This window comes from Pleurodeles waltl, chromosome 12 (genome assembly GCF_031143425.1).
Source record: "Pleurodeles waltl isolate 20211129_DDA chromosome 12, aPleWal1.hap1.20221129, whole genome shotgun sequence".
Classification (NCBI taxonomy): Eukaryota; Metazoa; Chordata; class Amphibia; order Caudata; family Salamandridae; genus Pleurodeles; species Pleurodeles waltl.
The window spans coordinates 540,381,074-540,405,093 of NC_090451.1; the positions used below are offsets into that span (position 1 = coordinate 540,381,074).

At 43.7% G+C, this 24,020-nt stretch overlaps 1 protein-coding gene across 1 annotated transcript in view; it reads left to right on the plus strand.

Annotated features, from left to right (window-relative positions):
• Window positions 1–24,020, plus strand: part of TSNAXIP1 (translin associated factor X interacting protein 1) — a 340,170-nt gene that overhangs the window by 177,180 nt on the left and 138,970 nt on the right. Inside the window, exon 7 of the mRNA XM_069217569.1 lies at window positions 6,941–7,076. Within this exon, the coding sequence (XP_069073670.1) occupies window positions 6,941–7,076 (136 nt within the window). The remainder of the gene's footprint in view (window positions 1–6,940; window positions 7,077–24,020) is intronic.

Genomic DNA, 24,020 nt, shown 5'->3' on the forward strand with positions numbered 1-24,020 from the left:
GTTAACTAGTGAATGGCTACTACACAGTATTTTTCCAAGTTTTATGGGCAAGTAGCAATTACAATTCACCTCTGGCTTGACTCCTGTAATTCACTGTTATCCAGTAGTGGCACGTTGCAACTATCACAAAGCACCTCTGTTGTCAGTTGCTGAGTACCTACACAGAATTACCTATTATTAAAGGAAATCCTCCCTTCACCCACTTAAACCCAGCTTGAGAAGGGGCTTGCATATTTCACATGCTTGCATGGCCCACTGACTAACAAAACCGTATTACCTGGCCCCTCACTTAAAAAGTTTGGACATCTGTGAGTTCTATGATTGTCAAAACTCAGGCTGGAGAATGCCATGGTGGAGTCATGTAGTCCACCTTCCAGAGCCTTGCGGTTTAATGTGTGTGTTCTACCCCTCAGTGGAGTTGACTGTATACTTTTCCCACATTTCCAGTCTGCAGGCAATCCAGTGCAAATCCTTTAACACAGTGTTGTCCAACCTTTTTATCGCCGCGGACCGGTAAATGTTTGATAATTTTTCCGTGGCCCGCTTGTCCCATTGTGTGACAAGCGGGCCACGGAAAAATTATCAAACATTTACCGGCCGCCACAGTGGGGCGGCCCGGTGCCGATTGATCCAGGGGCCCGGGGGTTGGGGAACACTGCTTTAACAGACCTGACACACTTTAAGCCTACTCATTAATTCCTTTACTTTTCTGTTGTTGTAAAATCAATTGTGGGAAACCTCAGTACTCTAGTGAGAGTAGGACCTACAACTCCTCCCAGTAACTGAAGCTATGCAAAATAGAGTGTGGACAATGCCGCAGAGACGCAGCGACTTGTGTTGCCTGTAACGTAATGATTTTTAAGCTCTGTTCCTTTTATTCTTTGTTTGTGTGTTAGTGGGTGACAGGGTTGTGAAGAGGTACTAATTTTAGCTTTTTTTTAAGCAGGATTCTTGCAATTTTGAGGGCACTTTCTGTTTTTCAACAGTTCAACTACAGAGGTGCCATTTTGGTTTGACTTGCTTTAGTGGTTGGAATTAGGCTTTTCCTCTGATTACATAAGGCAGGCAATGCTGCGGACGAATGCAGCTGGTGCATCAGAGGCAAGCCCGCCAGTGTCTGTCTGCGTCCAGATCGTGCGCTGAGCCAGCCATGCTGTTGGTGAGTCGAGGGGTTCCCCTGCGTTGCAGGTATACTCAGGAGATGAGTTGATACTTGCTCAAAAGTCTCCTGTTCTTCCTCTCTGTGGCCACAAATTTAACCTTTGTGGCGATTTTCGCAAGGATTTTATGTCTAAGTGTCCGTCCTGCACATATTATTTTATTCCTCAGGATGGCATCTATCCAGGAGCTATTGTGAGTCCCTTATCTGTTAATGGGAATCAGCAGACAGGTCGGCAGGGTACAACTCTGTCAGCATGCTTGATTAATTGTAGATCCTTATAGAAGCATGCTGTTGATATTTGTAATTTGTTTTCAGAGGATAATTGGAATCTATTGTTCGTGACTGAAACATGGCTTGTGAACTCCTCTGCACCTGATATTGCTTTAGCCATCCCACCTGTGTTCCCAATTCAGATTGTTTACAGGGCTGCTAAAAAGGGCAGCGGTGTGGCTGTAGTGTGCCGGGATACTATTCTGTGTACAATATCTAACAGGTTGAATATTGGGACCATAGAAGGCCTTTTCTTTTCTATTAATCTGGATCTCTCTTTCCCGGTTTCTAGTGTCCTGATTTACAGACCACCTAATTGTTCTATTGAGACCCTTGGCTTACTTGTAAACCTGGAGGGCCAACTTTCCATACTTTGCTTGAATATCTTATTGCTGGGAGATTTTAATCTACACATAGATGATTTAAGATGCTCAGTGGCCAAACAGTTTTTGACTACTTTAGAGGGATTTAATTTTGAACAACATATGCATGGCCCCACTTATATGGCCAGAAACCCATTGGTTTTAATTTTCTCTCACTCCATGAATTTTCATATCAGCCCAGGCCTCAAACTAATTTGGTCTAACTATTTCTTGATACCTTTTAGGATTGCTCACCAACCTTTCCAAGAAGCATCAAATGGCATTTCGGAAAGTCTGACAATTTTGGTGTCAAATCTGAAAATCTCTTCTATCTGAGGCTCTCCAATTAATTCCACTCAAATTTTGGGCTCAGTTGACTCCAATATAGAAAAGGTGAATAACTAGCTATCCTTAGCCCTAGATCTGATTGCCCTGATAAAAACTGTATTGCTGAGGAGATCGAGACTGTCAGATCCTTGGCTCTTGGTTGCTTTAAAAGGTGAGAGGTCCCAATGTAAACTCCTTTTGTGTATATGGAGGAAATCTTATGATAGTAAGGCAAAAGCTGTGTATAAGAGAGCCTTGATGAATTTCCATAGATCTTTCCATAAGACACATAAGGAGTTCATCTTCTCCTTCTTGTCCCCCAGTGCAATTCCAAACCAACTTACTCCTGCTAACTTACGTGAGGAACTCTCTGACTTCTTTTTCAATGAAACCAAAATGATTTATAATCATTTCTCACTCAGGGGGTGCTGCTATCTACCCTGGATGAGAGTTTTTCTTCTGGCCCTCTATTGTCCAATTTTGAACCTATCTCCTTGAAGGACTCATTCTCTATACTGGCTAACTGTAAGTCTGGTTCGCCCTCTTGACCAATGTCTTTGTGACATTCTCAAACTGGTCAGTCTGCTTGTTAATCCCATTCTGAACAAGCTGATGAATTCCTCCCTGGAGTCCACTTTAGTGCAAAGGAGCTAGAAGCAGGCCCTCGTGCTCCTCTTGCCCAAGAAACCCAAAGCTGACCCCAAGGTGCTCAGTAACTTCAGAGATATTTCTTACTTACCTGCAGCAGCAAATATGTTGGGGAAGCTGGTGAACAGACAACTCTCCCATTTTCTGGACTTAAATTACCTTTTACACAATACTCAATCTGGTTTTCGTGTGGGGTTCAGCACAAAGTCTGCCCTCTTGGAGGTTTCAGAATGCTACAGCAATGGTAGTCCTATTGGATTTATCATTAGTGTTCGATACAGTCTCTCTATTCTTCTAAACAGGCTGAGGAGTATTGAAGTCCAAGGTTAGGCGTTGGGTCTGGGTTAAATTTGACCGGACACAAGCAATATTTATTTCCCCTTTTACTTCAGTCGCTAAACCACTTGACTGTGGGGTGCTTCAAGGCTCTGCCTTTAGCCCTACCCTTTTTTAATGTTTACATGACTCCTGTTGTAAACATTGTGTAAGCCTGGGTCTTGCGGGTGATTTCCAATGCTGATGATACTCAACTTCCTCTGTCCTTTCAGGATAATGATGTAGGAGATTTGAATTCTTTTAAGCTTTGTCTGAAATCTATGTGAGAGTGGATGAATGACAGTGCCTTAAATTGAATTCTGATAAAACAGAAATCCTCATATTTGGCACCAGTCATTACCCAGACTGTCCTAAATGGTGGTCTTTGCGCTTAGTACCCCCTGTACCAACTTCGGTTGTGAGAAAGTTTGGCTTTAAATTTGACCCCAGAGCATAGGACAACCATTCACATGAAGCTCATTTTGTAATATAAATATAATAAAACAGAAAATCCTGCATAAAATCAGTAATAGAACATTTCAATAGAGACAATTCTCATTCTATCAGAACTTAATATGTATTAATAATAATGTTAACAAAGCAACTGGTACATTTATTTATTCAGTAAACAGTGAAAATGTTTTTATTCAAAAATGCAAAGAAATGCAAAAGGAACCACATATTCACAATTGGTGAATTGAGAGATAGTGGAAAGTACACTCCAAGTGAAGCAAACCAAGACGAGAAGAGGAGAGACCCTGGTATCCTCAAAAGGATCAAAACGCCATTGGCACTAAAAAAAGACAGACCTTCGTGATGATCATTCTACACTAGGAATTTTCCCTGTGTGATTATTTGTACTCAAACAGTTGTGGCTGTCTGTGTATTTTATACCAATCTACAAGTTATCCTCACAGTATTAGACAATCTTTTTCTTCGAGCAGCCACATTCTGAATGATTTGGAGCTTCTTCAATGAAAGTTGGTTAACATTAAGATACAGGGCATTGGAGTAGTCTAAGCTTGAGGTGATAAGATCAATGACCACTGCCACCCTGAGCTCTTTCTGAAGAAAATGCAATATTGTTTTCCAGATCCCAGTCACCTACAACAGGAACTCACAGTTCTATTAACCTGGGTGTCAAAAGTCAGGGTGTTATCAAACATCACACCTAGGTTTTTGGCCACAATCACCTGGAAAGGTAAAGTGTCACAGTTTTCTGGCCACCAACCATTATTCCAGATGGAACTGAACACCATAATCTCGGTTTTCTCACCATTCATTTTCAGACAATTCTGTCTCATCCACCTACTGGTCTCCCCCATACACATCCTGAACCTGTCTGCTACATTTTCTCAGTCATCGGAGATGGACACAATGCTCTGGTGATTGTCCACGCAGGATGATACCTGAAAGCCAAAAGAGCATACCATTTTTGCCAAAGGGGCGACATACAGATTGAATAAGGTAGAGCTTAAAGACGATCCTTCGGGGACCACAGAAGGAAGCTGAAAGGGTACTGCTCTGAGGTCTCCACAGGTGACTGTAATGGTCCTGCCACCTAACAATGACTCCAACAGCTTATGGGTCACGTCCTTCAGCCCAGCCTGCCGGAGCCTTTGAACCAACAAAGATGGAAATATTGTGTCACAGGCTGCTGACAAGTCTAGCAAGACCAGGATAGCCGCCCCTCCCTGATCTACTTGCCTACTAATAAAATCTGTAATGGAGATGAGAGGTGATTCTGTACTATGGTCCATCCTGAACACACTGCAATGGGCCCAGGAGTTGATCAAGGAGATACTCGGCCAATTCCTTGTTAATATACTTCTCCAGGATCTTAGCAGGGGTCTGCATCAAGGAGATATTATATTTACATTACAAAAGTAGCTCCATGTGAATGGCTGTCGTGTGCTTTAGTTTAATACCCATGTTCATTTGGACAGTTGGGTTGCTCTTGTTTTCCAGAATATTAAATTTGACTCCAACTTGCCTTTTGATCCGCAGGTTAAAGCTGTATCTGCAAGCTGCTTTGCTACTCTAAAATCACTTATAAGGATGCCCCATCTGATACCTGGGGTCACCAGTAAGACCATTGTTCAGTCTCTTGTTAATTCCAAGTTAGACTTTGCGAATAACATATCTGGACCTGCAGTATAACTTGTTACACTGCCTGCACATTATTAAAAATTCTGTAGCACGTCTTATTCTGAATTTTCCAGCTCGTCTATCAGTTTCTGCCTACTTGCGCCAACTACATTGGCTGCCCCTTGTTAGCATGAATAAATTCAAGGCTTTAATTTTTGCCTATGCTGCCTTTAAGACGAAAGGTCCTTTATACCTTACAAGAAGGCTTAAAGCCTATTCCCGGTGCAGATCTTTCAGATCCAAAGCTTTAAAGCTACTGCAAATTCCTAGGGTTTGCAAGATTAGAGGAGGTAGCAGATCCTTTGGGTTTCTCACTGCCAAATTTTGGAATTCCCTTGTGATTCCTCTGCATTTCACCCCTTCTGAATCTATTTTTATTAAAAACCTGAAGCTATTTCTTCTTAATGCGTAGGCTCTGTATTTTGGGGATAGGCTCTAGATCTTTTTCAAAACCTTGCTTCTAGCGCTGGGACACTTCCTGAAAAGCAGCTGTGTGCTTTACAAACCCTATTGTATTGTATCGCATTTTTCTCAATGTGTATTTCCAAGTGGATAGAATTTAGACCAACCCAATTTTTCAGTGTTTGAACATATCTTCATTTGGAAATACAAACAGTACAATAGAAAACCTTTACTGTACACAACAGTTATTGAAACTAAATTTATTGTCCATTAGACAATGCAGGAGTGTCCTGGTGAACGCTTTATACAACATACAGGCTATCTCATGTAAACTGTTCTCCAATTTGAATTATTTTGCTTTAATTTCCAAGGTATTTTTACGCTGTCAACATAGATACAGTCAGGAGTCCTTTGATAATATTATGTGCAACTGTCCAAGATGAGAATTTTACGCTAATCTTTGGTGTAAGTATTTCAATATCGATGTATTGTCATACAGTTCCATGTGTTATCAAGTATGTACTGCCCCTCTTGATAGAGGGTCTTATGAATGAATACTCGTTCAAACACTGAAAAATAGTGTTGTTCTAAATTCGCATACACATAGATCGGGAAACAAGCACTCTAGATTTCATGCTTGCAATCCATACCTGACATCCAGCGAGCAGAAACCTTAGATCATTGAGCTAATTTATGAGCACCACTACTTTATTCCAAGACCTCTGTCCAATCACCAAAAAGCAGTGAGCTGACAGTGACCTGTCACAAACTGGCATGTTTGCAAAGATGTAATTTGCGAAAACAGGTAATCAGATTGCACACGTGCCAACCAACACACCCCCCTTTACCAAATATGAAGTTTGTGTCACTTCTGATAGTTCTATAACTACTATGTCCTTCTAGTAATACATGTTGGAGAGCATACCCATATATCAAGCCCTGCTGTCAAAAGGAGGCAGCTGGAAAACTGTCCTGCAACATTCAGCATGACCTTAAGTGAGCAATTCTTGCAAACTACAGCCATGCATTTGTGTTCTGTTACAGCATTCATTTTATATCTTCAGCATCGTTGTAATTGGGGTTCTGCCAAACACATATTTTTAATCAAAGCAAACACTTTCTCATTTTCTCACATCAACTATCAAGAAAGATGATATATGTTTTACTACCTCACATCACATAATCTACGTTTTCAATGGTGGAAATGCGTAAATTAGTTATAGCTGTAAGGCAACTGTGCACTGACGAGAAGTTGTGGTTCACATTGGACAGCGGGTTCTTCTAACACTGTCATTTTCCTTGACAGGTGGCAAAACTGCAGAAAGAATTGGCAAAGCAGTATTACCACTTTCGCAATGAGTTCGATGCTCGTAAACTGCTAATCTCAGATATCAACGAGATGAAATTTCAACGTGAAGATGTGAAACAATCCCATTCTCAAGGTAAGAAGTATGAGTGAACAGATTTACAGTGTTACAGTTTTCTTGTTTCCCTTTTCAATTAGTTAAATTGAAATTCATTAAAGCTTCAACACATTGGTGGTGATGAGAAGTTATTGCGCAATTGGGAAAAGTTGTACTTGAAATTGACTATGTGAATCCTTTAGTACTTAATTTTTTTTTTTTTTAATGAAATCTTTCATTCAAAAGCATAACTTAATCAGTTAAATGAAAAGTTCATTGGTTATTAGCAGGTATCTAGCAGGAATGTAGAGACATATCATGAATGAGGATAGTATGAGTTTTCTCCAAGAGTGTGATGTGGAAGTACTGCAAAAACATAGGTGGTGAAGGATGTTAATATTCAGAAGGTCGGTGTTTTGGCAGAGGTAATCTGATGGGAGGATGTTTCAATATAATGGTATCCAAAATACCACTGATAGATTGGCACTCTAAATATATTTATCTGTGGCTATGTATATCTGGCAAGCGTGAGTACTTACCGTGAAGGCACAGGGGCAGTCTGTCAAGAAATAATTGATATACACTACCACAATGCTATTACTGATGCATGCACTCACACTTTATATTGGTAATATGTGTCAACATTTTCCCATTTTAAATTATTTAAATGTTTTATTAGGAAAGACTTATTAGGACAGTTTTAATCAATGTTTTATATATTATTAAATATGTAATTGTTTGACAGACGAACATATCATTGGTTGACTGATGTTTGATCTTTTAGTTAATATTGTTACAGTTATGCTGAAAGCAATAACGTTTACTTAATTACAATGGTAGTAAGGAGGAGGAGTAAAACATGTATATCTTGAACAATATTTATTGTGCAGAATATATATTGGCGGTAAACCTCAAGATGGGTATGCATTTTAGGGTAGAGATGAATGATATACTCATTCTTAACATACATTTCCCTCCTGTGACCTTGACTCAACAGTAATTATATGATAAGTGATTTTTATGGTGAAATGACAGCCCATTAGTCTTGAATGAGTGGAATAATCAGATGTTTCAGATTTTGATCATGCATGAGATAATCCTTCTTCTCATTTCCTGGTAAAACACAGTGAAACGTAGGCCATAAATTGGGAAGAATCTATGACAGTTTTTAAATGAGAAAGCTAAATAGAGTAATTCTATGGAAATGTATGTTTTTTTCTTGATATCCTCGCTGAATGTTTTACATAGAATCATTTCCCCTCTTACAAGGATAACATGTTCACATATATTCCTTCTACAGTATGAAGCAACATATGGAACGTTATCATTTCTCTCAGGTGATTTGCTTTGCTAATCAGAAAGGGCAAGATGGCTTGCAAATGATAGTACTTCTACTACAGTCAGCACAAAGCACCCTGTTCCTACAGACCCTCCTATAGACTGATCTTTAAGTGCTTTCAGTACATTAGGACAAATTATGACAACTGATAAGGTAATCCAGTGGTAGGAATGAATTATGTAAAGTGCAATGGATGACACAGTGTTTTGCATGCACTCTGTTCCTCCAGAAGACAATAATGAATGATTATTACAACAATCTTAAATAGAAAAAGCAAGTTCATATGAAAAAGAAATGGGATAAAATGGTAAGGATTAGCAATGCTAAAAATGTCAGGCTGATTCACATTCCGGGAAATACCACAGGTCGATGGCATGTGTAACTGCAGATACACATTCTATGCATAGTCCTGCCATCTAGTGTTGGGCTCGGAGTGTTACAAGTTGTTTTTCTTCAAAGAAGTGTTTTCGAGTCACGGGATCGAGTGACTCCTCCTCTTCGGCTCCATTGTGCATGGGCATCGACTCCATCTTAGATTGCTTTCTTTCCCCCATCAGGTTCTGACGTGTTTCTTTTCACTCCAGTAGTTCGAGTCGGAAAAGTCCTAAAAACTCTCTAATTCGTCGGTATTGTTTCGATCGCGTATCATCTCTCATCAACACTTCGGTACCGGCGGATCCAACTTCTTTACTCGCCCTTCGGGGCTCCCCGCGCCCAACTCAGGCCTGGTCGTGCTCATGGACTGGACCCCATTTCACTTTTGTCCTCGGTGCCACGCCAAGTTCCTATATACTGACCAACATCTCGTCTGTAATCTTTGTCTATCTCCAGACCATCAAGAGGATACTTGTGAGGCCTGCAGATCCTTCCGCTCAAAGAAGACTCAACGAGACAGAAGAGCGCGAAGGTTTGAAATGGCATCGAGAAGCACTGAACGTCTCAACGTTGAGGAAGAGGAGATTATGCACACCGCAGTCTACGTCCGATTCCGAGCAGGAGTCCGAGGAGGACAGACCAGTCACGGCAAGACAGCACATGCGTACGCCTGCCCCTGTCCAATCCAAACCCAAACACAAGGCCTCGGGAACGCCACTGCCAGAAGGCCATGGCTCCACCCGAAAAAGTCTTCAGGTGACCAAGCAATAACTTCAGCACTGAGAAAGGCCACGCCACCGAAGCCTTTGGGCTCGAGCTGAAGCACAGGCTCCCAAACAGGCAAACACCGACCCATTGAGTCGAAGCCTCGAAAATCCCTTTCGGAGCCGAGGCCAACATCCACTCCCGGCCTTTCGATCCCAAGAAAACCGGCTTCGGAGACGAAAAGACCCATTTACAAAGAGGAGCATGGACTTTCGAAACAACTTAAAGAAAGCCATAGATTTTCTGAGGAACTCACACAAATGGAGGAAATTGATGAAAGGCAGGCCTGAATTCATATTCATAAAGACACTGGCAAGATTATAACTGCACCTCCTCTGAAGACTAAGAGGAAGCTAGCCTTTCAAGTGCAAGTGGACACTGAGCAGCCACCAGCTAAAGTGCCAAGGCCTAAGCAAAAATCTCCAACTCCACATTTTTCACCTCATCAGTCTCCTCCTCATTCTCCTCACCTGATTGTCTCTCCACCTACTACTTCTACACCTGCACAGTCTCCTGTACACTCTGCAGATTCACAACACGACAATGTCGACCCATGGGATCTCTATGATCCAGATCCCATTTTCGATAATAGCCCAGACTGCTATCCTTCCAAACCATCACCACCAGAAGATAGCACTGGATACACTCAAGTTCTGGATAGGGCGGCATCATACCACAACGTCGCCATGCACACCGAGCCTTTGGAGGATGATTTTCTCTTGAATACATTATCCTCCACTCACACTACTTACCAGTCCCTTCCCATGCTTCCAGACATGTTAAAACACGCACATCAAAGTTTTCAAGAGCCACTCAAGGCCAGGATCATCACTTCCAGAGTGGAGAAAAAATATAAACCACCTCCCTCTGACCCGGCATTCATTACTCAACAACTGCCTCCTGATTCTGTAGTTGTGAGTGCGGCAAGGAAAAGGGCCAACTCCCAGTCATCTGGTGATACACCACCACCAGACAAGGAGAGCAGGAAATTCGATGCTGCTGGCAAAAGAGTAGCATCACTGCAGCTCATCAATGGAGAATAGCCAACTCCCAAGTGTTACTGGCTAGGTATGATAGGGCCCACTGGGACGAGATGAAAGATATCATCCAGCATCTCCCCAAAGATCAACAAAAGAGGGCACAGCAAATAGTCAAGGAAGGGCAGGCTATTACTAACAACCAGATTAGGTCAGCCCTAGACTCATCAGACACAGCAGCTAGGACAATCAATACTGCTGTTACTATTCGGAGACAAGCATGGCTTCAGTCGTCAGGGTTTAAACCTGAAACCCAGCAGGCTGTCCTTAATATGCCATTCAATGAGAAACAGCTTTTTGGCCCTGAAGTTGATATGGCCATTGAAAAGATGAAGAAAGACTCAGACATTGCTAAAGCCATGGGTGCTCTGTATACTACACAATACAGAAAACCTCAATACAGGGGTGGTTTTAGAGCACAAACCTCTGAGGCATCCACCTCGCAATCCAAATCATCTTGCCAGCCTCAGTACCAATGAGGTGGGTTTAGAGGAACTTATAAAGGCCAATTCCCCAGAGGTAGGGGAAAATATCAGCCAGCAAAACAAGCATCACAAACAAAACAGTGACTCGCTCCACATCTTCCCTCATCACACTTCACCAGTGGGAGGAAGACTGTAAACGTTCCACAAAAATTGGTTACCCATTACAACAGACAACTGGGTATTGTCTATTATCTACAATGGTTAATGCATAGAATTGGCACAAATTCCCCCAGATATACCTCCAAAACCACACAAACTCTCCTCTCAACACATCTCCATGTTGCAAAAAGAAGTACAGTCACTAATACTCAAACAAGCCATAGAGCTTGTACCACAACATTCGATAAGAACAGGGGTTTACTCCCTGTACTTCCTTAGTCCCAAAAAAGATGGAACCTTGAGACCAATACGAGATCTCAGAACTCTCAATCTTTACATCCTATCAGAACACTTTCACATGGTAACACTACAAGATGTAGTCCCACTGCTACAACAACATGATTTCATGGCAACATTAGACCTCAAGGAAGCGTATTTTCACATACCAATCCATCCAGCGCACAGAAAATATCTCAGGTTTGTAATACAGGGAAACATTACCAGTTCAAAGTGTTACCCTTCGGGATTATAACAGCTCCCAGAGTATTTACAAAATGCCTTGCGGTAGCTGCAGCCTACCTAAGAAGGCAACACATCCATGTCTTTCCATATCTCGATGATTGGCTAATAAAATACAATAGTCATGCACAGTGTCAAAACCATACACATTATGTAGTACAAACCCTACACACTCTAGGGTTCTTTATAAACTACCAAAAATCCCACTTGCAACCAGCGCAAATTCAACAGTATTTAGGAGCCACACTAAATACGCAGACAGCACTTGCAAGCCCAAGTACGCAAAGAGTAGAAACATTCCACAATGTATTGGCACAAATTCAATCAAACCAACAGTACACAGTCAAATTTGTCATGAAACTGTTGTGCATGGTGGCATCATGCATCGCCATTGTCCCAAACGCAAGATTAAACATGCGGCCCTTACAACAGTGCCTTGCAAAACAATGGTCACAGGCACACAGTCAACTTCAAGAGCTAGTGTTGATAGACTGCCAAACATGCAAATCGCTTCCTTGGTGGAATTCCACAAATTTAAACAAAGGGTGGCCATTTCAAGGCCCTGCTCCTCATAGCACACTTACAACTGATGCATCAATGATTGAATGGGGAGCACACCTCAACAATCACAACATTCAAGGACAATGGGACACCAAACACAAACAACTTTGCATAAATCACCTAGAATTGCTAGCCGTATTCCTAGCACTCAAAGCCTTTCACAACACATTCACTTGAACTTTCTCGTTCACAAACACATTCTGATCAAAACAGACAACATGACTGTTGGACTTTTTCGCTCATGCAGGGTCATCCCCAATCTGTTGCCTCCTGCTCCTATTTTTTTCTGACCTGTTGCTGTTTGCTTTTGAACTCTGAGCACTTTACCACTACTAACCAATGCTAAAGTGCATATGCTCTCTGTTTAAATTGTATGTGATTGATCTATCCATGACTGGCATATTTGATTTACTAGTATATCCCTAGTAAAGTGCACTAGATGTGCCAGGGCCTGTAAATCAAATGCTACTAGTGGGCCTGCAGCACTGGTTGTGCCACCCACACAAGTAGCTCTGTAATCATGCCTCAGACCTGCCACTGCAGTGTCTGTGTCTGCAGTTTTAACTGTAAATTCAACTTGGCAAGTGTACCCACTTGCCAGGCCTAAACCGTCCCTTTTCGTACATGTAAGGCACCCCTAAGATAGGCCCTATGTAGCCCCAAGGGCAGGGTGCAGTGTATGGTTAAGGTAGGACATATAGTAATGTGTTTTATATGTCCTGACAGTGAAATATTCCTAAATTCGTTTTTCACTGTTGCAAAGCCTGTCCCTCTCATAGGTTAACATGGTGGCTACCTTTAAATCTGATTAAAGTGTAGATTCCCTTTGGGAGAGGATGGACATGTGGAGTTTGGGGTCTCTGAGCTCACAATTCAAAAATACATCTTTTAGTAAAGTTGATTTTAAGATTGTGTGTTTAAAAATGCCACCTTTAGAAAGTGAGCATTTTCTTGCTTATACCATTTCTGTGACTCTGCCTGTTTTTTTATTCCCTGTCTGGGTCAGTTTGACAGTTAGGCTGGTTGCAACTCACACTAGACAGTGACACAAAAGGTGCTGGGGTGTAGTCTGCATTTCCTGATGAGCCATCTGTGCTAGGAGAGAGGGGAGGAGTGGTCACTTACAACTGAAAGGGCTGTGCCTGTCCTCACACAGTGCAGTCTCCGACCCCCTGGTGAGTGTTTGGGGCCTGGCCTGGGCAAGGCAGGATTTCACATTCACAAGAGACTTTACTTTGAAGTAAGCCTACTTCAAAGGAGAAATTGGGTATAAAAAGGGCACCCAAAACCACAGACTTTAGATCACTTCTGGACATCAAGAGGAACCTCTGCCTGGAGAAGTGCTGCCCTGCCTGTGACTGTGCATTGTGGAGCTATCCTGCAGTTGCTGCTTCTGCCAGAGTAAGAGGGCAAAGACTGGACTTTATGTGCCGTCCATCTTGTGAAGAAATCTCCAAGGGCTTGATTTAGAGCTTGCCTCCTGTTGTTTGAAGTCTAAGGGACAGCAAAGACTTCTCTCTGCCAGTACCTGGAGTCTCTGGAGAGACTCCTGCTCTGACAAGTGGTGCCCTATCCAGGCCCTGGGCCCTGAAAGGAAAGCTGGTGGAAATCCAAGGAAACCGATTTCGGACGACTTAGGACTGACGCTGCTGCTGAATCCGGTGACGCCGCCTTCAACCGACTCCGTGATCTTTGCTGGAACGCGACAATCTTTGCAGGCCCGACGCTGCTGCAGCCCCGCTGAATTCTGCGACTCAGTGGAAGTCCATGCACCACGTCGTGACCGCCGCCACCCGAAGTGCGTGGATTCAACATTTCGCACAGACGCCGCGATCCCCGACTTCGCGCATCGACTTGTTTTCACTCTTCACCAAAGGTACTGTACTTGGGGGTCTACGCGACTCCGGGTCAGGCACCGCTGGTGTCGGCTTGTTGGGAACGACTCCGTCATGACTCCGGGTTAACACCTCATCGAAGCATTTTGTGTTTCTAAGTGCTATTTTTGAGTTTAATCTTTAAAAATTCATAACTTGACTTGTGTATGTCAGATTCTTGTTGTTTTTGGTCTTGTTTTGTTTAGATAAATATTTCCTATTTTTCTAAATTGGTGTTGTGTCATTTAGTAGTGTTTTCATTAAGTTACTGTGTGTGTAGGTACAAATACTTTACACCTAGCACTCTGAAGTTAAGCCTACTGCTCTGCCAATCTACCAAGGGGGTAAGCAGGGGTTAGCTGAGGGTGATTCTCTTTTACCCGGACTAGAGTGAGGGCCCTTGCTTGAACAGGGGGTTACCTGACTGTCAACCAAAGACCCCATTTCTAACAATGACTACAATGTATTACCTAAACAAACAAGGAGGGACCCACTCATCGCAACTGTCCCTTTTAGCACAAAAGATTTGGCATTGGGCAATACACAACAACATTCACCTAGTAGCACAATACATTCTAGGGATACACAATCAATTAGCAAATGTTCTCAGCCGAGATCATCAACAAACACACAAGTGGGAAATTCAACCCCAAGTGCTTCAGACATACTTTCATCACTGGGGAACACCAGACGTAGACCTTTTCGCCACCAGCGAAAATGCAAAATGCTGAAACTTCATATCCAGGTTCCCACACCCTCTATCCAAGGGCAATGAACTATGGATCAACTGGTCAGGGATATTTGCTTACGCTTTTCCCCCTCTCCCGCTCATTCCATTTCTAGCCAACAAACTGCGTCAAAACAAACTCATACTTATTGCACCAACGTGGGCACGTCAACCATGGTACACAACACTGTTAGATCTGTCAGTAGTAGTACCACACATCAAATTCCCAACAGACCAGATCTGTTAACACAAAACAGACAACTGATCAGGCATCCAGATCCAGCAATACTCAATCTAGCGATTTGGCTCCTGAAGTCTTAGAGTTTGGATATCTACATCTTCCAACAGAATGTATGGAAGTAATTAAACAAGCTAGAAAACCCACTACCAGGCAGTGTTATGCGAACAAATAAAAAAGGTTTGTGTTTTACTTGTCAATCTAAACAGATTGCCCCTCTTTCAGCATCAATACAAGACACTGTAGGTTATGTGCTTCATCTGCAAAAAGCAAATTTTGCCTTTTCGTCCATCAAAATACATCTGACAGCAATTTCAGCATATTTACAAAATATACAACACATCTCTCTATTTAGAGTCCCTGTTATCAAAGCCTTCATGAAAGGACTAAACGCATTATACCACCAAGAACACCCCCAGTGCCTTCATGGAATCTAAATAATGTACTCACACGACTCATGGGTCCACCATTTGAACCTATGCATTCATGTCAGATTCAATACCTAACATGGAAAGTGGCATTCCTAGTTGCAATTACTTCATTAAGGAGAGTTAGTGAAATCCAAGCTTTCACTATTGAACAACCCTTTATATAAGTACATAAACATAAAGTAGTACTTCGGACAAACCCAAAATTTCTACCAAAGGTGATATCACTGTTTCATATCAATCAAACAGTGGAACTCCCAGTCTTCTTCCCACAGCCAGACTCTGTAGCAGAAAGAGCGCTGCATACATTGGACATTAAAAGAGCTATAATTGTGAGAAAACAGGGCTGATTGCAGAGGCCCCATAACTTTTTGCCCCCATTTTCCACTTTTTGCTGGTGTTTTCCTGACTGATGGTGCCCTGGGTACTGCTAAACAGTCCCAGGGCCTGTGCTCTGTGTAAAATGGATATGCAAATTAGGCTAATTATAATTGGCTAAGTTAACCTACCTATAAGACCCTAGTATATGGTAGGGCATGTAGGTTTAGGGACCACAGCATAGGTGGTGCACACCTAGGTGCACTGCTGAGGTGCCCAGTGTCATTTTAAAAGCAAGCCTGCTTTGCTGGCTGCTTTTAAATTAAATTTATATGCAAATTCGACTTTGGAATTAAAGGTACTTCCAAAGTCTTAAACTACCTTATTTTTACATATAAGTCACCCCTAAGGTGTGCCCTATGTGCCCCTAGGGCTGGGTGCCATGTAACTATAAGCAGGGACTTTATAAAAATAGATTTATAAGCCCTGGTGAGGTAAAAACAGCCAAATTCGTTTTTCCCTCATTGAAGTAAATGGCCTTCATAGGCTAGAATGGGCAGACTTTATTTTAAATTTTAAAGTCTCCTTAAATGTTACATACCAAGAATTTGGTATCAAATTGATTGTTGTAATAAATCCCACAACTTCCAGTTGTGGGATTTAATATAACTTGTCCAGGTAAAAAGTTTAGACTTTACCTAAAAAGTTGCCAATTTCAGCTCTGCATTGTTTTTGCTGCTGTGCTCTGATTGGCCAGCCTGCAGCAGCTTCTGCCAGGCTACCTTGATGAGGTGTGAAGTGGCCTGACTTCACACAAAGGAATGTGCTTGGGGGAGAGAATCTCCCCTCAGCAGATGGTGAGGCAGGAAGGGGGAGGGCTGCCAAACTGGTCTTCAAAGGCAGAGAAGGACATTTGCAGCACCCAGCAACACCCCCACATCCTGCAACCCCAGACAGCTAGGTGCCCCCTTGATTAGATTAGGAGAGGGCAGGAGAGGGGTGTGTTTATGATTTTTAGCCACACCAGTGGGTGGGCTCAGCCAGATGTAACCTCCAAAAATCAGATTCATCCATGTTGGATTTTTGGAGACTGTTGCCTTCTGGGATGGATTTTTGCCACACTTCCCAGGAAGTGGTCATCACAGGGGGACGACCCTGTCTCTGATTGGAGAACCAGGGCCCCCCTGCTTTTCACCCAGGAGCAAGGATAAAACTGGCAGACCTGCACCCACACCTCAGATCCCCTCCAGAATTCAACAAGAAAGGAACTAAAGAAGAAGAAGGACTGCCCTGCTGGACCCCTGGCCTGCACCTGGACCCTGCACTCAGAAGGACTGCACCAGCTGCACACTTGGGCTTCACCACAAGAAGGACTTTGCCTGGCTTCAACTGGTTCAAGGAGGGACTCCCTGTTTGCTACAGGTGAAAAATTGCTAAACCAGAGGCCCCTGCACCAACTCCTGAAGAAAGCGACCAGCTGACCACTGTCCAGTGGCCAAAAAGGAGTTTGCGCCAGGTGCATTCTGGGAGTTGAAGTCCGCACCCCCCAAGGACCATCACAGAACTTCTGGACCCTTGGGGTGAGCTGTGGACCCCAAAAGAACCTTAAAAGAACATCTGGGTGAAGCCCCAGAAGTTTGGAAAAGATTTGAGAATTTTTGGAAAAAAGCTCCAGAGAGGGACCGACCCGCCGCGGAAATTCTAGCCGGCTTGCCTCAACTGCGACCCGGCCTGACTTCGTGGTTCGTCCCGGTAAAGAAAAACATCCAAAAAAGAGACTAAGTCCGAACGTAAAAAGTTCACCGGGACCTCCCAGCCATCGTATCCGAGAAGGGCTCCATGGACGTCGGATCAAGATCCAGGTTTACCCCGGTCGAAGGATTTTCATCTCGAAAAAACGACTAAGTCCGAAGGTAAAAGTCTCCACCGAGGAAACCCACATCGCGTATCCGGACAAGGCCTCCAGGAGGTCGGATTCAACTGGCAGGTTCGTCCCGGTGAAGAAAAACTTCAAAATAAAGACTAAGTCAGAAGGTAACTTTTTAACTGAGGCCTCCCGCGACCTGTAGCCGAGCAGGGCTCCATCGCGGTCGGCCTGAAAGTTTGACTTTGCCCCGGTCGAGGTGCAACCAGATGACCCGATTGGCGCTTTTTGTTTCTAAGCGCTAGAAAAGTAATAATTCTTTAAAAATTCATATCTCCGGTTCCCCTGAACCGATTTTAATCGTTTTTGTGTCATTTAAAAGATAAAAATATAAACTATTTTTATAAATTGTTTTTGAATTTTTAAACTGTTTCCTGTGTTTTATTTAATTACTGTTTTGTGATATTTGAATGCTTTACACTTTGTCTCCTAAGTTAAGCCTTGACGCTCGTTGCCAAGCTACCAAGGGTTGAGCTGGGATTCATTTACTGAGACCTAACTGTACCTATGTGGAGGTTAGTGGCTTGTTGCTAGGGGTAGGTACCTACCTGCCCTACCAATAACCCATTTTCCAACAATAATGTATTACATTGATAGAACTAAATCATTTAGGAAAACCAAACAGTTATTTGTGGCGTTTCAAAAACCACATACTGGTAATCCTATCTCAAAACAAGGACTAGCTAGATGGATAGTAAAATGCATCCAAACATGTTACCTAAAAGCCAAAAGGCAGCTATTAGTAACACCAAAAGCACATTCCACCAGGAAAAAAGGAGCAACAATGGCATTTTTAGGAAATATACCAATGACAGAAATTTGTAAAGCAGCTACTTGGTCAACACCCCATACATTTACCAAACATTACTGTGTAGATGTGTTAGCAACACAACAAGCCACAGTAGGACAGGCTGTACTAAGAACACTATTTCAAACAACTTCAACTCCTACAGGCTGACCACCGCTTACGGGAGGAAGAACTGCTTTGTAGTCTATGCATAGCATTATCTGCAGCTACACATGCCGTTGAATGGAAAAATGTCACTTACCCAGTGTACATCTGTTCGTGGTATGTTCCGCTGCAGATTCACATGCACCCTCCCGCCTTCCCGGGAGCCTGTAACCGTTTAAGTTAAAACATTAATTTGTACATATGTATATATATCTCTATTCCATTTGCATGGACATCCCTTTTCTTTATACTCTATCACTCCTACCTTACCCTCTGCGGGAAAACAATCTAAGGTGGAGTCGATGCCTATGCGCAATGGAGCCGAAGAGGAGGAGTCACTCACTCCTGTGACTCGAAAACACTTCTTCGAAGAAAAACAACTTGTAACACTCCGAGCCCAACACTAAATGGCAGGACTATGCATAGCATGTGAATCTGCAGCGGAACATGCCACCGACAGATGTACACTGGGTAAGTGACATTTTCCATATATATATATATATATATATATATATATATATATATATATATATATATATATATATATATATAATGCTCATCTTTCTTTGCTTTATTCATTACAGCAGTCTTCAAACCAACATTAAGAACTCCCTTTCCCATGAACCCAAGGGAGCAGGAATTAGAAAAAAAACTGAACCAGTCACAGACCACCAATGACTTTATAATCCATTATTCCACCCTAAACTCCCTCTTGTTGTCCTATTCCTATTTAGAGGAGTCTTTCCCTGAAGGAATAAAAACACAATATCTTAATTCATATAACCGAAACGAATACTGTACATAACATGCAATTACCGCAAAGCATATTGTTGGAACATACCCTGCTCTGAAACCACATTATCTGCCTCATTCTGACCCTGGCAGTCGGCGGTAGGCGAGCAGTAACACCGCCAACAGGCTGGCGGTGTTCCGCCAGCTATTATGACCATGGTGCAATAGCCACGGCCATACTGCCAGCCCCTCCACTATACTGCCAGGCTTTCGGCTGGCGGTCATAATCCCCAGGGGCAGCGGTGCAAGTACCGCTGTCCTGGGGATTATTAGTCCCCGACCGCCAGCCTGTCCACGGCAGTAAACACCGCCATGGAAAGGCTGGCGGTTAGGGGGACTTGGGGTGCCCCAAGGGGCCCCTGCACTGCCATCCACTGGGCATGGGCAGTGCAGGGGCCCCCAGGCATAGCTCCATTGCGCATTTCACTGGCCGAATTTCGGGCATGAAATGCACGACGGGTGCTACTGCACCCGATGTACATCAGCATTGCTGCCGGCTCTATTACGAGCTGGCAGCAATGTTGATGTGACTTTTCTGCTGGGCCAGCGGACGGTAACACTGTTACCGTCTGCTGGCCCAGCTGAAAAGACGAAATAGGGAGCCAGAAATACCGCCAAGCACTGGCGGTATTCTGGCACCCGCTGCCTCAGCGGTCATCTGAGAAGACCGCTGAGGTTGTAATGAGGACCTATATGACTAGAACACACAACAAACCAATTTATCTGAATATCAGTGATCAATACTTAGACATTACGGTATTGGTCAATCCAGCCTCTTCCATTTATACTGTACTTTATGCCTCAGGCTCAAAATAAGAGTTTTATCTTGACGGGTGGGATAATACTCACCTCGCTGTCCTTAACAGATTGCAACTTTCCACTATGGAAGCTAGAACATTTTACTTTCTATATCAGGACCGGATGTGAGGATTATGCTCTCGTTCAAAGCTTGTCAGCTACCAAAGTTGCCATGTCTAAGGCTGGTTTAAAATGAAATTTTTTAAACATGGAATCTGAAGACCAGTCTGTAGCATTAATGATGTATTCCAGTCTCGCCCCCTTAGAAAAATCTTTGGAGGCATTCGCTCCTGGGATACTCTGTGCCCCAAACACAAAGGTATATGTACCTGCCTTGTGCATAATCCAACTCGCCCACCTAGCTAGAGTGGGAGCGAAATCACATTCAAAGGCTAATTGCAGGAAATCAAGAGCTGACTCTCCCATGAGGGTCCAATTCCTCAGTCATTTTTGTTTAAGACAGGAAACATCTAACAACACATAGCTCGGGTGTCTTATCAAACGTCAGATAGAAAGCATTCTTAGAGTTACATTTCATTCTCCTTGAGATGTGAAAGGTATCTAAGTCTGGGGTAAAAACCCTACCTGTATTATTGAAGGCCTGAATGTCTGACACTTGTCGGCAAGAAACAAAACACAACAGCTTAGCCAGTGTACTCTTTCCTCAAGAGGTATCTATTACTCTGCCATGAAAGAAGGAAATTACGGACTTTATTAATAATCCATAAGGATGAGTATCAGGGCTCCGGAAGAAGAGACAAGCGAACCCTCCCATCGACTTACTTATCAAGCAATGCTCCACTGCATGAGAACCCACAATCAGGAGGTGCCACATGGAGATGGCAGATCAGACAGTATTTACTGACCTGAAACCATGTCCTGTTAATCCAAAGATGCCAAAAAGTAAGGTTGTGTACCAAGTGGGACCCCACGGGATCCTCACTGCTCTGCACACACCACTGTATCCATTGAGACTAGGCAGACCTATCCTTTAACATGTAACCTTTTCCTCTGCCCATGTCTATGCCAAGAGTTGTTCAGCTGTTTACAAACGTTCTGGGACTTTCTATTGTTCTCTCTAATCCTCCAATTCATGAGTTGTAAACTCTCTGCTGTCAGCATGTGATGGAGATTCCCTGACATATCCCTGAAGAGATAGGGAAACTGGGGTGGATGGATAGGAGAATACCAAGAAAGTTTCATCAGAACTGGCAACCAAATTTACGATTTTGAAATTGGCATAATGACCACCAAAGTCACTCTGTCTGCACGCTTGTGTCAACAGCCACATGATCATTGCAAAAGGGAGAAATGTGTATCCTTGCTTCTTACTCCAATACTGGGGAAAGGCCTCTAGAGGATCCAGTCTCCAGCTGAATACCCTGTCCAGTTGGTGATCCAACCTTGAAGCAAATAAGTTCACTGAGAATGGACCCCACCTTCATTCCAGTTTAGCAAACATCCCTAGATCCAACTTCCCCAGACTCTTGACCCTTAAATTCTGTGAAGACAATATGCAACCTTGTTGACCTTCTCTGGGAGATATTCTGTTGTGACTGAAATATTGTTGTCCAGACAAAACAGCTAAAACTGGCCTGATTCGCCAGGGCCTTCGACTTGGTTTCCCCAGATGGTTGATGTAATATACTGCTGAAATGTTGTCCATTTTCATCAGGACCCAAAACTGATCTCTCCCTCTAGTCCAACATTGCACTGCACAGGAGCCCACCAGTATCTCCAGACAGTTTATCCGCAGTTATTGTTTGTGAGCAAACCACTGTCCTCCTGTAGAAAGATCCCCACAACGTGCACCCAACCAGTCCTGCTGGCGTCTGAGTGTATCACTATGATAGTACTTGATGTAAGGATGGCCCTTCCGTTCCAGGCCTCCATGTGGAAGAACTATCATCTCATTTCCTCCCTCACTTCACCCGTCCGGGGAACCAACTCGTAATATGTTAACCCCTTGTGAAGATGATGGGCTTTCAGTCTCTGCAGTACCCTGTAGTGAAGAGGGCCCCGGAGAATTGCCTGCATCGAGGAGGATAACAGGTACACAATGTGAATCACCTGTCTCAACAACGTGGACTGTCTGGCAACAGTTATCCCCAGTTCCTGACAGATTTTTGTGACTTTCCTTGAAGGGACACTTTGGGCCTCATTCTGAGTTTGGCGGGTGGCAGAGGCTTCCTGCCAAACTCTTTAGGACGGAAAACCACCACTCTGGTTTTCCACCCTTCGGCTCTATCATAGATTTTCTGCTGGGCCAGTGGGCAGAAACAGCGTTTCCACCCGCTGGCCCAGCGGAAAACTCACCGCAACATTGACGCCGGCTCGTAATCGAACTGGCGACATTGTTGCAGTGCGTCTGGTGCAACAGCACCTATCGCGCTTTTCACTGCTCGTAATTCAGGCAGTGAAAATAATGATGGGGCTGTCCATGGGGGCCCCTGCACTGTCCATGCCAAGTGCAGGGGCCCCCAGCACCCTGTCTCCGCCAGCCTTTGCATAGCAGTGGAACCGCCATGCTTAGCCGGCCGAGATGGGACTCGTAATCCCCAGGGCAGCGCTACCCTGGCGGATTAAGACCTCCGGCCCCGCCAGGCTATCGACTTCCGTCAACCTAGCAGTGCCAGCAGTCGGACCGTAGCATATCCGCCAGGGTCGAAATGTGGAGGCCGGACTGCTGCTTTGACGGCGGTTCGACCTCCACCGGGAGTCTGGTGGTCCCAGGACCGCCAGACTCATAATGAGGCCTCTGTGTTTTCTCCTTGGAATCCTTTAAAAAACCCAGAATGGTAGCCCGTTGAGTGGGCATCAGCAGGGATTTCCTCTAGTTGATGACAAGGGTAAGATCTACCAACTGTTCTACTGCCATCTAAAGGTACTCACACAATCACTTGGGCATTGATCCACCAATAAGATATTGTCTAAATATACAATCAGATGCACTGCCTGCACTCTCAGATACTTCATGGCCTCTTTAGAACATTTTCTAAAGCACCACAGACCCGATGAAAGGCCAAAATGTAGGTCTTGAAACTCAAACACCTGTTGCCTCCAGTAAAACTGCAGGAATCTTTGATGTGGTGGATATACCAGGACCGCCAGGTAAGCATCCTTGAAGTCCAGATGAGTCTTCCCCTTGTCGGGCCTCATAAGATCCCTTAGCAGATGGATGCCCTCTATCTTGAAATGGTAGTACACCAACCACTGGTTGAATTATTGTAAACTGACTACTGGATGCCATTGTTTCTCTCTCTTGTCCACTAAAAAGAGATTGCTTTCAACTGGCTTGGATGAATGAAGTAGGAGAGATCACCCCTTTTGCCAGCAGGTCTGGCACCTCCTGGTCTATGTGAAAAGCTTCCTTCTTCAAGAAGTACAAAGGTGTTGGCATTTTAGTCTGAAAAGGTCTGCTGTAAAAGCCTATGTGAAATCCCTTTACTGTTTGCAGGACCCACACATCGGAGATCAGAGCTCACTAGTTTTAAATGAAACCAGCCAGCTTGCCCCACCTTTAGGTGGGAAGAAGGGAGAATTCTCACCAGAACTTGATCCTTGACGGTTTCCCTGCAGGTTGCCTCTGGCTCTGTGTTGTTTCTATTAAAAAAAAAAAACTCTGAAGGGAAAACCCTCTGAACTGGGTCGGATCCTGCCAGTGACCTCGCCATGAGCCTTGACTTGTTGTCAGGGCTTGGAAATAAAATCGGCTGGCCAGTCTCCCTCTCCCATGGCCGGCTCCTGCAAAA